Source organism: Vicugna pacos, chromosome 32, assembly GCF_048564905.1.
Source record: "Vicugna pacos chromosome 32, VicPac4, whole genome shotgun sequence".
Taxonomy (NCBI): Eukaryota; Metazoa; Chordata; class Mammalia; order Artiodactyla; family Camelidae; genus Vicugna; species Vicugna pacos.
In genome coordinates this window covers 2773631-2787900 of record NC_133018.1, presented here as the reverse complement: position 1 = coordinate 2787900, position 14270 = coordinate 2773631, and the positions used below count along the sequence as shown (strand labels likewise).

General features: G+C 53.9%; 1 protein-coding gene across 1 annotated transcript; it reads right to left on the bottom strand.

Annotated features, from left to right (window-relative positions):
* Positions 1 to 6790: 6790 nt before the first annotated feature.
* MIF (macrophage migration inhibitory factor) lies at positions 6791 to 7540 on the bottom strand. Its single transcript, NM_001287197.1, is given in 3 exon segments — positions 6791 to 6956; positions 7038 to 7210; positions 7357 to 7540. Coding segments are annotated over 3 exon segments (348 nt in total). The 5' UTR covers positions 7465 to 7540; the 3' UTR covers positions 6791 to 6889.
* Between the last annotated feature and the right edge of the window lie 6730 nt (positions 7541 to 14270).

Below are 14270 nucleotides of genomic sequence, written 5' to 3'. Positions count from 1 at the left end.
TCTGCACAGACCTGCCCTTGCCGCCAACCCTGCTTGCTTCGCTAGGGAGCCTCCCACAAGGGCCACTAGTTAAAATCCACTTACATAACCTAGGCACCAGCACACAGCACCCAAATCCCATGGGGAACCGCCAAGCCCCCAAGCACACACAGGTGTCTCCAGAGCCTCAGACTTGACGTGGGTCCCTGGTGAGGGGGTCACTGGTGGACTCAGAGCTTGACGCCAGCGTGCAGGAGAGTGGGTTGGAAATGCCTGCTTTCTTCCAATGCCAGGAACTTTGCCACAGTGTGGGAATCATAGAAGGTGCAGAGGGCAGGCAGAACCCAGCAGAACCAGCCAAGGAGGGCCCAGCTGGCAGGCCAAGGGTAGTGGGGCGGGAGGGCCACTTTAGGGACAGAAACACTTCACAGTGAAATGTAAGGAGATGAGGGAAGCCCCCCTCCCCCCCACCCCTCCTCGGCAGGCACACCAGTGGCTCTGGTTCAGGGAGGCTGGGGGTGGGCTGGGGGGGCACAGTGAGGGCACCTTTGTCACAGGCCAGAGTTGGGGCAAGGACTCGGAGGGATGGGGGAGCTGTGTAGCCCCCTATATGGTGGTGGTCTTCCTTCTATGAGTGTGTGTGTTTGTGTGTGTAGTTGTTTGTTCCATGAGGTATAACATACACACAGAAAAATGCATAACAGTTTAACAAGTACAATGCAGTCACCTGTAAGAAGAGGGGGGAAAAAATCACTGCAGCCCCCTCGTCACACCATCCTGACAGGAGGGGGATCATTTCCTGGCTTTCATCACAGTTTTACAGCCAAGGCCTGGACCTCTGAACAACAGTTTTGGGCTCCCTGGTAGTTGAACTTTAAAGAAATAAAATTGTATTATCTGTATCTTGGATCCTTTTTTTTTTAAATCTTGCATCTTTTGTTCAACATTTTATGCCTGTGCAACTGGTGCTTGGTGGTACTAGTCCCATAGTATAGCTTGTTCATTTCACTGCTGTGTAGTGTTCCATGCTGTGAATACACCACAATTTATTTATCCATTCTGTTCTTGATGGACATTTGGGTTCTTCCTCAATGCAGGTTTCTTTAGGGTATACATCTGGGAGTGGGATAGTGGGCATATTAATTTACAGCCAACGTGATGGATGGTACTAGCATCTTGTGTCTTTAACTGCATTTCCCTGATTTCTACTGAGGTTGAACACTTTTTCCACGTGGATGTGCTGTTTTGTGAAGTAGCTTATAAAATCCTTCACTGATTTCCCATTGGGTTTTCTATTACCAATTTGTAGGAGGTTTTGTTTGTTTTTTTTTTAATTCTCTGGATGTGAGCTTTTTTATGGTGTCTTACTAATATAACGTCAAAGGTGTCCATCTCTTCTTCAGTTGTTTGTGTTTTTTGTACCTCATTTAAGAAATCATTAAGATGATATTCTCTTATATGATCTTTATTTCTTAAATTCTTGGAGAACTGATTTCTGCATGGGTTTGTTCTTTTTCCCCATGGGGTGCCAGCTGCCCTGCACTGCTGACTGAATCATGCTTCTTGTCATGCTGATTTCAACACTGCCCTGACGGTACATCGGGGGCCACGTGTGTGTAGGTGTCTGCTCCGTGCTGATTTCACTTTGCCGAACCACATAGCTCAATAACAAATCTTGATATTTGAAAGCAAGTCCTCCCACCTTGTCTTCTTCAAGAAAATGTTTTGGCTTCTCTTGGCCGTTTGGATTCTCATGTAAATGTTGTAAATTTGATTGCCAAATTCCACCAAAAAATCTGTTAGAACTTGTTGGGACTGTGTTGAATCATAAAGCAGACCGGGGAGAAGTGACAACGTTACAGTACTGCCTCCCATCCGTGAATGTGCGTGGGTCTCCCCATTTACATGCTTCTCTGATGACCCTCAGGGTGTTAGTTTTCTCTGTAGAGTTTGGGGCATCTTGGATTCGTCCCTTGGTACAGGGCAACGTGTTCTCTGTTTGCTTGTTTCCTCCCCCGCCCCGCATCTTCTCTTCTCTGCATGTATGGAGTCATGCTCTGTATGGTATCTGTGAAGTCTCTGTGAATTCACAGCCTATCCTGAAAAATGTCTGTTTCTGCACCGATACTTGCTGCATGCTGGTCTGCTAAATACACTATTGGTGTGACACCATGGGGCTTAAATGTCTAACATGTACGAATTCACGCCTGAAGCCACGTGCTCACTGGAAGCAGTCCAGTGTCTGCCCCTGCCCCTGCCCCTTCCCCTCCTGACCAGATCCTGGAGTTGAAGTCTAGTTGTTCACCAGGATTTAAAGAAAAGTCGAAAGGAATGAAACCCAAAGAGTCTTTTCAGGTCTCTCTGAACAAGGAAGTGGGCTTATTTTATCATCAAGAATGTGATCTCTGAAATATCAAAGCAAAAGGGGAGACCCGCTCCCCGAGGAGTCGGCTTTTCTTCTGGAGAAATACTGGAAGGCTCTAACAGACTTTTAAGTTAAAAAAAAAAAAAAGCAAAGTGCAAACTAGTGTCGAATATGCTACCATTTGTGGAAAAAAAACGTTAGGGGAGGGCGGAGTGTTCTACATATTTCTATGTGCATAAATCTCTGGAGGGATTTGAGGGGTTACCTTGTGAGGGAAGCTGCAGGCAGGAGGGGCTTCTCTTTGGGGACCCTCGGAATGCTTTGAATTTGAGCCACGTAAATCTATTACCTATTCAAACGAGAGCAGAATTAGGCAAGGAACCAAGTCGCAGGGGGACACTGTCGCAGAGACTACTCATTTGGATTTGTAGCCCCGTCTGGATGTTTGCAGGGGCAGAGGGGACAGTAGACCTACGAGAATATATAGAGTCCAGACCCCGCTGCTCCTAGATTTTCTGAAAACTTTGTCTTTTTATGTGGGCTTCAAACACGGAAGTGAGGTGTGCTGTCTTCACCAGGAGGGGAATCTGGGCCAATGGCTGCTGGGTTTGCTTTGCGTCGCCCCTCCCGGACCCTGCCCCTCCCCCCTCATCTTCCAAGTCCGTTTTGGAATTCTCGCTGGGAAGCCCAGAGGGCAGGGACCTGGCTCTGCTCATCTGGGAGGAGGGGCTGAGCAGCAGGAGAGAGTTTTACAGAACAGTTTTAGGGGTGGCCCTTAGTGCCCGCCCACTGGAGCAAGGAGTCAAGGAAGATGCCAGCAGCCCAGAAACACTGGAAACTTCCTGAGCTCCGGGGCCAGCTGAACCCCCACCCCCAAGAAAACTGAGGGTCAGCCCTGCGCCGTGTGTATCTACTGCTCTCCAGGCAGCAGGGTGGCCCATGGCCGGGCCGGCCCACTCCTGTGATTGGTGGTTCACCCCACCCCCATCCCACCCCCTGCCAGGGCCGTGTGACCCCTCTGGGCCCTCCTCCTTCCTCTCCTACCCCTGAGTGGAGCCAGCCACCCACCCACACCCTCTTGCTGGACTGGGTTCCTTGACTTCTCAAGATGTGAGCACAGGCCTCAGGCCACTGCCCTCCACTCCAGCTCCCCTGGTGATCTGTGATGCCCGGCAGCTCCGTGGTTTAGGGAATACGCAGGAAGGACATTTGATGTATCTCTTCATTTCACAGATGGAGAACACTGAGGCCAGGAAGGGAGCAGAGCAGCACTGGACCCCAGAGGCCCTTGGATCTGGCTCCCAGGGGCAGTCCCTGAGGCAGGGGTCTCAGGCAAGGCGGGGAGGAGGGCAGTGGGGTCTCTGCCATAAAGACATGCCTGGAGGGGACAAGGTGCGAGGCCAGTGTAGAGGCTCCACTGCTGGGCTCTCTAGAATGGACAGCTCTGAGTGGCCCGGGGGCCACCAGCCCAAAGATCACAGAGCTGGGTGATCAGAGGCTGCTGAGGGACACAGGACCCAAGAGAAGCTCGCAGGGCCTTGGCTGAAGCAGAGGCGGGCCTTAGTGCCCTGCCACACCGGTGGCCACAGGGAAGGCATCCAAGAAGTTTGCAGCATGGGGCTACAGTGGGCAGGTTGGGGCAGGCATTCAATGCAGAAGGAACAGCACCGGCAAGGGAGGTGAGAGGCAGCAGGGCTTGTGCAAAGTGGGGCTGAAGACAGCAGGTCATCCTGTAGGCCAGAGGTCTTGGTTGGCAGATGACCGCTGGAGTGATGGCAGAGCAGGTGGCAGTCTGGGCCCTGGCTTCCATCTGTCCCTCACCTCCGTTCATTTGAGGTGTTATTTGGAAATGTTTCTACTGCTATTTCCAAGGCTGACCACATCCCTGTGGGCCTTGGGGGAGCCACTGGGGTTGGAGGAAGGGACAGGCGGCTTGGGGGACAGTGCAGCCCATGCTCTGGAGGAAATGGAGCTGACTAGGAGCTGGCTGAGAGTGGGGTGCAGCTGCTGCCGTCCTTGGTGTGCAGAGCACTTATCAGCTCCAGGGGACTTGGGAGCATGGTGGGCAGGACCTAGAACATGTGTCCCTAACCCACAGATGCCCCCTCTGCCCTTGGATTCCAAGGAGCTACTGCCTTGGCAATATCCCAGCTGGCCACAGGGCCTCGGGCACTTCCAGATTCCTGGGAGGCAGAGTGCCATGCTCGGCTCTCCTGAGCACCTCCGTCCTCCCCGACAGAGCAGGCCCCCAGCCTGCCCTTCCTGCCTCCTCAGCCCTCAGGGGCCCCTCCAGTTGGGGAGACTCTTATGTGAGGCCAAAAGGTGAGTTGGGGCCAGTGGGGGCAGATGGTGAGGCTGGATGCTGGGAGATGGCTGGCCTGGTGCCAGCACAGCCAGAGGCCCAGGACAGTGTCCTCACCTGGGAAATGAGGGAGCTGGACAAGACGTTCAAGGAGACTACACTTCAGCTCTCATGACCACAGATGGTGCAGGCTCCAGAGCAGGGAGAGGCTGAGCTGGGAACCAGAGTGTGCCGGGGAGCCAAGGGGATGTGACAAAGGCCAGGGCCAATGTGCTTGTACCCAAGGAGGCCCCAGCCCACAGCAAGGCTGCAGCTAGGGTCATGCCACCCCCTCCCCCAGCAGAGATGGACATGAGGCTCCAGTCCTTTCACTGAGGACAGAATGAGACTGAGGTAAGCTGGAGGAAAGCCCACATAGACCTCTGTGGAAGAGGAGTGTCTTCCCTCAAAGGTGGGCCACTGCTTCCAGACTCCCTTGAGCTGATTCTCCATCTTTCTAAGGTCATGACCATCCCCACAGGTCTTCTGAAAGTAAATACTCACTGCCCAGGGAGTTGACTGGGGGCTGCGGGAGGAGAGTGCCCCCCAGACCTAGACTGAAAGAGAACAGGCCTCAGACATCCCTCTTAGCAAGGTGGCACTGGCAGGCGGCCCCAGAGATGGAAGGGGGTGGGGTAGACCTACGTGCAAAGTGCCCACAGGCTGGGCTACGCAGCCCTGGGCTGTTCTGTTGCCACAGTCAGAGGGCAAGTGTGACTTGTCCCCTGCCACAAGCCCGAGGTGGGTACCTGAAGCTTCCTGGCCTGCCTGCAGGGAGTTCACACCCATGCCACAGCGGGTGCAAGGGCCGGGCAGCTGGCAGCCTTCCCAAGGAAGGAGCTGGTGGCCACAGAAGGGAAGTGCTCGAGGCCTGGCCCAGACAGTAACCCTTTTTCCCAGAGCCCCTCAGCTTCCAAAGACAAATTCACACAAATCTGGAATTTAAAAAATCACCTCCATCTAGGATGTTCTTGTCTACCTTAGGGGCTGTGGAAGAACAAGGGGTCTCAGTGGTGTGGGGCCAGCAGGAGTCCAGAGGTGATGCCCCCAGGAATGGGGTTCACATGGCCAGAGGAGCCCCTTGTCTGGGCAAGCAGCTGAAATGAACTTGACTTCTCCCACAGGGCAGGAAGGGTGGAGCTGGCCCCTCACTTTAGCCAAGACACAGGTGCTGGTTCTGGCCAAGGAGTGCTGGCTCCAGGCACATGAATTCCCAGCACTAGGGGCTGAGCATCACTTGGTGGGGGCCACTGCATGGGGACAGGGAGGCTCTCACACTGCAGGGTGGTGGGACACTCCAGCCCAAAGGCAACTGACCCAGCCAAGCAGCACTTTGCGGCTGGAGGACTGCCCACTGTCCCATCACTGCCCGTACAAGGAAGCTAGCCCCTGCATTTGGGGAAGGGGTCCTGGGCCACAGAGCACAGTCACACTGGACCTTGACACTGATTTAGTTCTTGATGGTACCCTGGGCATCAGGACCATCACTGTCCTAGTGGGGTTAACTAGCTACCTGAAGGCATTTAGAGCTCCTGTACCACACACCTGAAGGACACCCAAACCACAGGGTGCTCCCTCAGGGAACTGCTGTGTCTGAAGGGGCCTGGGCCCAAACATGGAACTGGGGTGAACAGGGCAAAATAACCAAGACCTCCGCCTCCTGAGCAACTACCCCCTCTCCCCCTAAACTGTCATAAAGTTCCAGAACAACAGGATTTTCCAAGGCAAGGCACTGATGCACCAGCCTAGCAGAGAGTGACCCTGGGGTGGAGAGGGGAGGGCTTTCTCTCCTGTCCGCACACTGATCCATACCTCCCCCTTTTCCCTGCCAGCCCTAGCCCACGTGGTGGCCCTGCCTCTGGGAGAGTGGGGAGGGAGGAAACAGACAGGAGGACAGATTCCCGAGTACTGATTCGAGTTTGATTCCTGGGTCTGCGGCCTTTGCTGCCACCTGCGCCTTGGGCCTTCTGCTAGGGGCGAGAAAGGCGAGGCGAAAGGCGCCCTCTCAGCAGATTCTGGGGTGGGGCGGACCCCTCTCGGTCTCCTAGTGACTGTCCCGACCCTGCACCGATTCCTCTGAAAGCCAAGGGAGCCCGAGGCAGCCGTAGTCTCCACATCGTTTATTTCTCCCTTCTGGGAAGTGGAATTGCTGGGGGCGGGGTGAGCAGAAAACCACGCAGAGACCGGGATCTGGGGCGCGGCCCTCAGGCGAAGGTGGAGCCGTTCCAGCCCACGTTGGCCGCGTTCATGTCGTAGTAGTTGATGTAGATTCTGCGAGGGAGGAAGGGGGCTGAACGGGCTGCGCGATGGCCACCGTGGCCGCGCGCCTCCAGCCCCCGGGCACCCACGCACCTGTCCGGGCTGATGCGCAGGCGTTCGGCCAGCAGGCCACACAGCAGCTTGCTGTAGGAGCGGTTCTGCGCGCCGCCGATCTTGCCTATGCTGTGCAGGCTGCAGAGCGCGCACGGCTCGCTGGAGCCCCCGAAGGCCATGAGCTGGTCCGGGACCACGTGCACTGCGATGTACTGCGGGGGAGGGGGCGCGCTCAGCCCGCCCGAGCGACCTCGCCGACCCGGGCGGCCCCCGTCCCTTCCCCGCCCGGAGCCTCATCCCGGATTCGCAGTCCCCCTCCCCCAGCCCGGTACCACCTCGCCCTGCCCCTCCGTCAAACCTGCGCCGGCTTGCCCGTGGCCTGTGCCAGCTGCTGGGTGAGCTCGGAGAGGAGTCCGTCCGGCACAGAGGCGCGGGGCACGTTGGTGTTCACCACGAACATCGGCATGATGGCGAGGATCCGCGGGATCCGGAACACAGGAACCGACCAACTCGCGCGCGAATGCGGCGGAAGAACCTGAGCTACGTGACCACCGCCCAGTGCCCCGCCCAGTGCGGCTGTGGCCCCGCCTCCCGTGACGCCACCACCGGCTGAGGCCCCGCCCGCGAGGCAGCGGCTTCCTCCCGACTGGTGACGTCACCGCGCCAGAGGGAGACCCCCCCCAACAAAGCGGGACTCCGAACTCCTACGTAGGGGTGCGCCCTGAAAGTGTCATTTGCCTCCTCACTTAAGCGTCTCCACAGTGTTTGTGTGTCCAGGGCTCCGTTATCGCTGATGCACTGTCTCCAGCCCGGGGTGCTCCTGCGAGTGCACCCCTCAAATCCCTTCTCCAAGCGGCGGCCAGAAATCGGCTCGTCCCTCACTTGTCAGTCCTTTCATTTAGTCACAGATATTTACTCAGCGACGACTGTGTGCCGGGAGTAGGGATACAGCGGTTAGCGGGACAGATGGCCCCTGGCCACTGAGCCTGCACCCTTGCTCTTCAGGGTGGGTGAGGATGCTGGGAGGTCCCCAGGAGAGGGGCAGGGAATAGGAGGTGACCCCCAGACAGAGCTCCAGGGGCCCAAGGCAGTCGCCATCTCCATCTCAGAGCCCACCCCAAACCTCTGGTTCCTTGGGCAACCCCTCTGCAGGCCTGGGAGACTCCAGCTCCTCAGGGAAGCCCCACCCTGGTCAGGTCCTCTGGGGGTGCCCTCTTACTGAGGCCTGGTAAATTCTCTGTTTCTTCCATCAAGGGAGAACCCAAGGTGCCACGCATACAAGGCATGGAGTAAGTACTGGCTGAATGAATGCATGGGTGAGTGAAATTAGCCAAGACACAGCAGGAAGAAGGCACGGCAGCAGCTGGGTTGGGGTCCTGGCCATGCTGAGGGCCAGGAGTAACTCTGCAGGCCCCGCCCTCCCTGGGCAGAAGGGCCACCTGATTCTGCTTTAAGGAGACCCCTGGTTAGGGGGCTGCACTGGGGGTGGGATCTCTCTCAAGGGAACATGCTGGTTTGGCCAAGTCTGAGAGCTCTCCAGGAAGGGCCTGTCCTTGGTCTCTGGCAGGTGCGGTCTGGTTAATAAGGCACAGCACAGGCTGGCCTGGATGATGGCCATTTGACAGAGTAAGGTCACTGTGCCTGTGGGACCAGCCAGCCTCCAGGTAGGAGGTCCCATAGCCCGGCTATGCAAGTACTCTGTAAGCGGAGGTCCCTCACGCTGGGCCCAGGTCACTTCCCTCCTCAGTCTCACACCCCAACAGTCTTCCTGTGCCCACAGCTCCGTTCCCACTGGAACACTCCACGCATGTTTCCAGCTCAGGGCACTCCTCCAAGCCCCAGCAGCCAAGTCAGCATTTCTCCCTATGTCCAAATCCAAGGGCATGACTTTTCTCCCACCCCTGATTGCCTGCCAGTGAAATGTGCCTCCCTCCGTGGTCCTTTATTCTTACTTCTCTCTGTCCCCCACCCCAACTTTAGTCTAAGTTAGCTGGCAGCACCTTTGGCCTAGCCTGGTCTGCTCTGGGGGGAAGAGTCTGTTTCCCTAGTCCTGGGGCACCAGATCTGGCCATGTGACCCACTTTGCCCAATGAAATGTAAACAGAAGTGACACGAGTGACTCCAGGCAGAAGATTCTCTGTTCACCGTTTTCTAATAGTGGAAGTGGGTGACACGGTGGAGCCTCGCCAGAAATATCTGCAATGCCTCATAGGTAGCGAGCCGCTGAGGTCTTCAGTTTGTTACTGTGGCCCAGGGGAACCTTCCCTGGTCAGGACAACCTCTGTTTACCCTAGCCCTTCCTAGCAGCAGTCAGTGCCATTTTTCTAGAAGGGCTTCTGAGGAGGTGCTAGGTTCCCAGTGCCCCCTCTTACTAGCTTTGGATTCTTGGCTAACCTCTCCGAGCCTCAGTTTTCCCACCTGTAATTTGAGGGTGACAGCAGCATCCACTTTACAGAGGGGTATAGTGAGAACCAAGTGGCCTAATTACTAGTGAGAGTCCCCTCTGATGCTAGAGGTAGTACTATCACGATGCCTGGGGTGACCCGGTCCCCGCCCCACATCTTGCACCACGCTCCCTGGTTCTCTGAATCTTGTGTGCTGCCCTTTGGTGCTGGGCTCCCCTCTCCTGGCTTGGACGTTGGCCCTGAAACGCTGTTGGCCTGCACGTTCCCTCATCTGCCTTGGGCTCAGGTCATTAGGTGAGCCCCAGAGCCCCTGGCCTGGTCAGGCCCTGTCATGAGCCCGGCACCTGTCCTCTCCTTCAAGGCCATCGCCACACTTCTATTTGTGACTTATTACTTCATTTTTGGGCCCCACGGAGCGGGGAGGGGACTGTGTCTTTTTGGCTACTGCTGTGTGCCTACCTTCTGACCCATTACTGGGTGACAGGCAGAGGGCCTCCAAAGATGCCCTGGCCCCAATCCCTGGAACCTGTGAATACGCTCCGTTACGTGGTAAAAGGCACTTCACAGATGTAATTAGGGTTACAGACCTTAATGTAGGGAGATGCTCATGGATTATCCAGGTGGGTCCAGCGTAATCACATGCCCCCTTAAAAGCAGAGAATTTTCTCCAGCTCAAGTCAGAGATGCGGCTGAAGAGGCAGTCAGAGATCCTCGGAGCAGAGGGCTCAGATGTGCTGCTACTGGCTTTGGAGAGGAAAGGGCCTCCGTTGGACAGCCCGGAGGAATTGAATTCTGCCAACAATCTGAACGAACTCCGAGGTGGGTGCCCCCCAAGTTGACTTGGAGACGCCCTGACTTTGGCCGTGAGACCTGAAGCAGAAGACGGATGGTTTCGCATTCGGTTTGTGACCCACAGAAACTGTGAGATAATAAATGTGTGCTGTTTTAAGCTGCTAAATTTGTGGTAATTTATTCTGGAAGCAATAGAATAGCAACACACCTGGCATTACGAGAGGCTGTATAATTACCTGCGGAACCGCAGCACCAGGCGGCCCAAAGTCCTCTCCCCATCCCCCCACTGACACAATCCCAGGTCTGTTTGCTTAGAGCATTCATGGCCCCAGGGCCACTGGCAAGCAGGCGTGCCCACCTGAGGCAGCTATGGCCCATGGCGAGGGGGCGGTTTATAGGGAAGCAGCTGTTTTGCAGATGGTGTGAAGGAAAAGCCAGGCTGGGCCTACTCATAAATCTAAATGTAACAGGTGTCGGATTACTGATCTGAGTTCTGCTGGGCTAACTCGTAAATCTAAGTTAATTTAAGTGTTGGTATGCTAATTCCCTGCTCTTTTTTTTTTTGGCTAGCCAGCTGGATTTTCAGAGAGACATATCTGGCCTTGGAATGTCGGTTTGCGGCCTCCCTGCCTCTGCTTTTGTGATAATGATGCTGCTAAAGCTGTTCCATGCCTATTGGCCGAATACCCCAAGCTTGTAATTAACCCTATAAAACCTCATGCACACATCTTGGAGGTGCTCAGAGCTTCGGAGCAGAAGCCCCTCTGAGCCCACCGGTGTAGTAAATCTGAGTACTCCAGCCCTCTGAGTGGTGCTTGTTTCTTGGGCTGGTCTGTCGTTTCCGTAACAATGGAACCCTTCCTCCTGCCCCCGACTGGAACTTGGACATGACCCCAAGATGTGCAGCAGCTGCCAGGCAACGCTGAGCTGGAAAAACACAGGCAAAGGAGGGGGAGCTGCAGGTGGGAGGAGCCTGGGGCTCTGCCGGCCCCTTCAGCTGCCTTTCCGTTACAGGGAAGAAGCCCTCAGGGTGGAGGGAAACGCCCCCAGACGAGGAGAAATCAGCCCACACGAAAGCTAGCAGTGGGCGCCCTGGTGGAGTATCTCCACAGGCAGGACCCGGGTCACCCACGCTACTGGTGGTGGGCGGGCTGCCGGCCCCCTGATGCAGGGCTACTGCTGCCCTCTTACTGCCTCTCCCAACCCAGACCTGGCCATCGGTCCCTGGGTGGTCCACCCTCCCGCCGGCTCCCACGGCCCCTCCACCAGCCTCATGTCCCTCAGCATCCCTCCCTGGTCCATTGCTCCCAGCAAGAACCCAGCTCCCGCTGTCCCTCCCCACCAGTCCCGGGTCCCTTGTTCACTGAACGTGGTAAAGGTTGCAGCAAAGACAACCCCTCCTCACCCACGCCCAGTCACAGCAGAAGATCAACCCTGCTGGCGACCCCCCAGCCCCACCCATCCAGCTGTACTCGAAGGTACTGGAGTTTAAAAGGGGTGTCTGCCAGGAGACCACCAAGCTGCAAAGGCAGGGCTAAGTTTTGGTGAAGAGCTAGCGGTCACGGCCAGCTCTCCCTCACCAGGTGAGACACAGTTCAGAGAGGGCGATCTGGGCTGAGTCTCTTAAAAGTCTGAGCCTCAGCTGCACAATTTCAAGATGGAGGAATCCCTTTCCCATAGACTTGCATGAAGATTTAATGAGATTAGGGACAAGTCAAAGTGCCTACCTACAGTTGGTGCTCAGTAAATGCTACCCAGTCTTACCTCATTGTCACCAAGTGTCCTGGAGCAGGAAATGGACTACCAGGCCTGACTCTAATGGTGGGCAGTGGACAATGTGGGGGACGATGCTTCCTTCCCCTTTTTGGTGACTAGGTCCCATCCCCCCCATCCCTCCCTGGATCCCACCAAAGCCAAGGCCAGGCTGTGAGGGACCCCCCAGGGTACTGGCTGTACCACCTTTCTACTCTCTGTGTCCACCCTGCCCTTGGCTCTCAGTCTTCCTGTGGGCCAACACGAGCCAGATAAGGCCAAGTGGACACAAAGGTGGCGTCTGCCCCTGGAACGTCACTCCACTTCCAGGGCCATGGGGAGGGGCTCAGCCCCCAGTGTCCTTGTCCCTCTCTGGGTGCTTGGTTTTCCCCAACCTTCAGGGATTCCCTGCTGCCTGCAAGGCAAGTTCTTTATGCTACAACAATGGTCAATTTTTTTTGACCTAGAAGTCAAGGTAACTCAATGGGAAAAAGATGGGCTCTTTGACAAGTGGTACCAGACAACTGGACCTCCATTAAAAATAAGCAAATAAAACTCCACTCTTATCTCCCACACTCACAATTAACACAAACTGATCATCCACATAAATGTAAAAGCATCTGGAATGTCTGGAAGGAAATCTCTGCAGTGTTGGGACAGGTAAAGCTGTCTTAGGACACAAAATGCATAAAAAATCAAAACAACTAAGTGGGCTTTATCAAATTACAAATTTCTGCTCTTTCCAAGACACTGTTAAGAACATAAAACATACAGATTGTCAGAAAACACTTGAAATACATATATCTGACATAGTACTGGCCTCCAGAATGTATAAAAAATGCCTATGACTCAAAAAAAAAGACAAAGGACCCAATGAAAAATGGTAGACACTAGGAGACAAACTAGATGGCTATAGATCTGGTGATGACTTTTTAGATTTAACACCAAGGGCAAGATCCAGGAAAGAAAGAACTGATAAGTTGAACTTCTTTAAAATCAAAAACGTCTGCTCTGTGGAAGACACAGTCAAGAGAAAGAGAAGACAAGACACAGACTGGGAGAAAACAATTTGCAAAATATGAATCTGATCAAAGATTGTTATCCAAAATATACAAAGAACTCTTAAAACTCAACAATAAGAAAACAGACAACTTGATTTTTAAAACGGGCCAAAGATTTTTAACAGACTCACATCAGAGAAGATACACAGATGGCAAATAAGCATACGAAAAGATGCTCCACATTGTATGTCATCAGGGAAATGCAAGTTAAAACAATGAGATACAACTACACACCTGTTAGAATGGCCAAAATCCAAAACACTGACAACATCAAATGCTGGTGAGGATGTGGAGAAACAGGAACTCTCATGATTGCTCGTGGGAATGCAAAATAGTGCAGCCACTTTGGAAGACAGTTCAGCAGTTTCCTACAAAACTAAATGCACTCTTACCCTATGACCCAGTAATCATGCTCCTTGGTATTTATCCAAAGGAGGTGAAAATGTATGTCCTCACAAAACGCATAGCATATTTATTCATAATTGCCAAAACCACCAAGATGTCCTTCAGTAGGTGAATAAACTTTGGTATATCCAGACAATGGAATTTTACTCAGTGTAAAAAGAAATGAACTATTAAGTGATGAAAACACATGGAAGAAATGTAAGTGCATATTACTAAGTAAAAGAAGCCAGTCTGAAAAGGGGACATACTGTGTGATTCCAACTATATGATGTTCCAGAGAAAGCAAAATTGTAGGGACAGTAAAAAGTTCAGTGGTCCCAAAGGTTGGGGTTGGGGAGCGAATCAGGAAACAGCAGACCCAGAGAACAGAGAGGATTTTTAGGGCACGGAAAATACTCATTGTGATACTATAATGTGGATACACGTCATTGTACTTTTGTCCAAAACCACAGAACATACAACAACAGGAGTGAACCCTGATGTAAACCATGGACTTCGGGTAATAATGACATGTCAATGTAGGGTCATGGATTGTAATGTCCCTACTCTGGTGGGGGTTGTTGATAACAGGGGAGGCTATGCATGGGTGGGGGCAGGGGACACACGGGAAATCTCTGTACTTTCCTCTCAATTTTGCTGTGAAATTAAAACTGCTCTTAGCGGGGAGGGTATAGCTCAAATGGTAGAGTACATGCTAAGCACTCATGCTACCATGAGGTCCTGTTTTTGTTTTGTTTGTTTGTTTTTTTAGTAGAGGGACTAGGGACTGGACCCAAGACCTCGTGCATGCTAAGCAGGTGCTCTACCACTGAGCTGTGCCCTCCCTGCATGCATGAGGTCCTAGATTCAATCCCCAG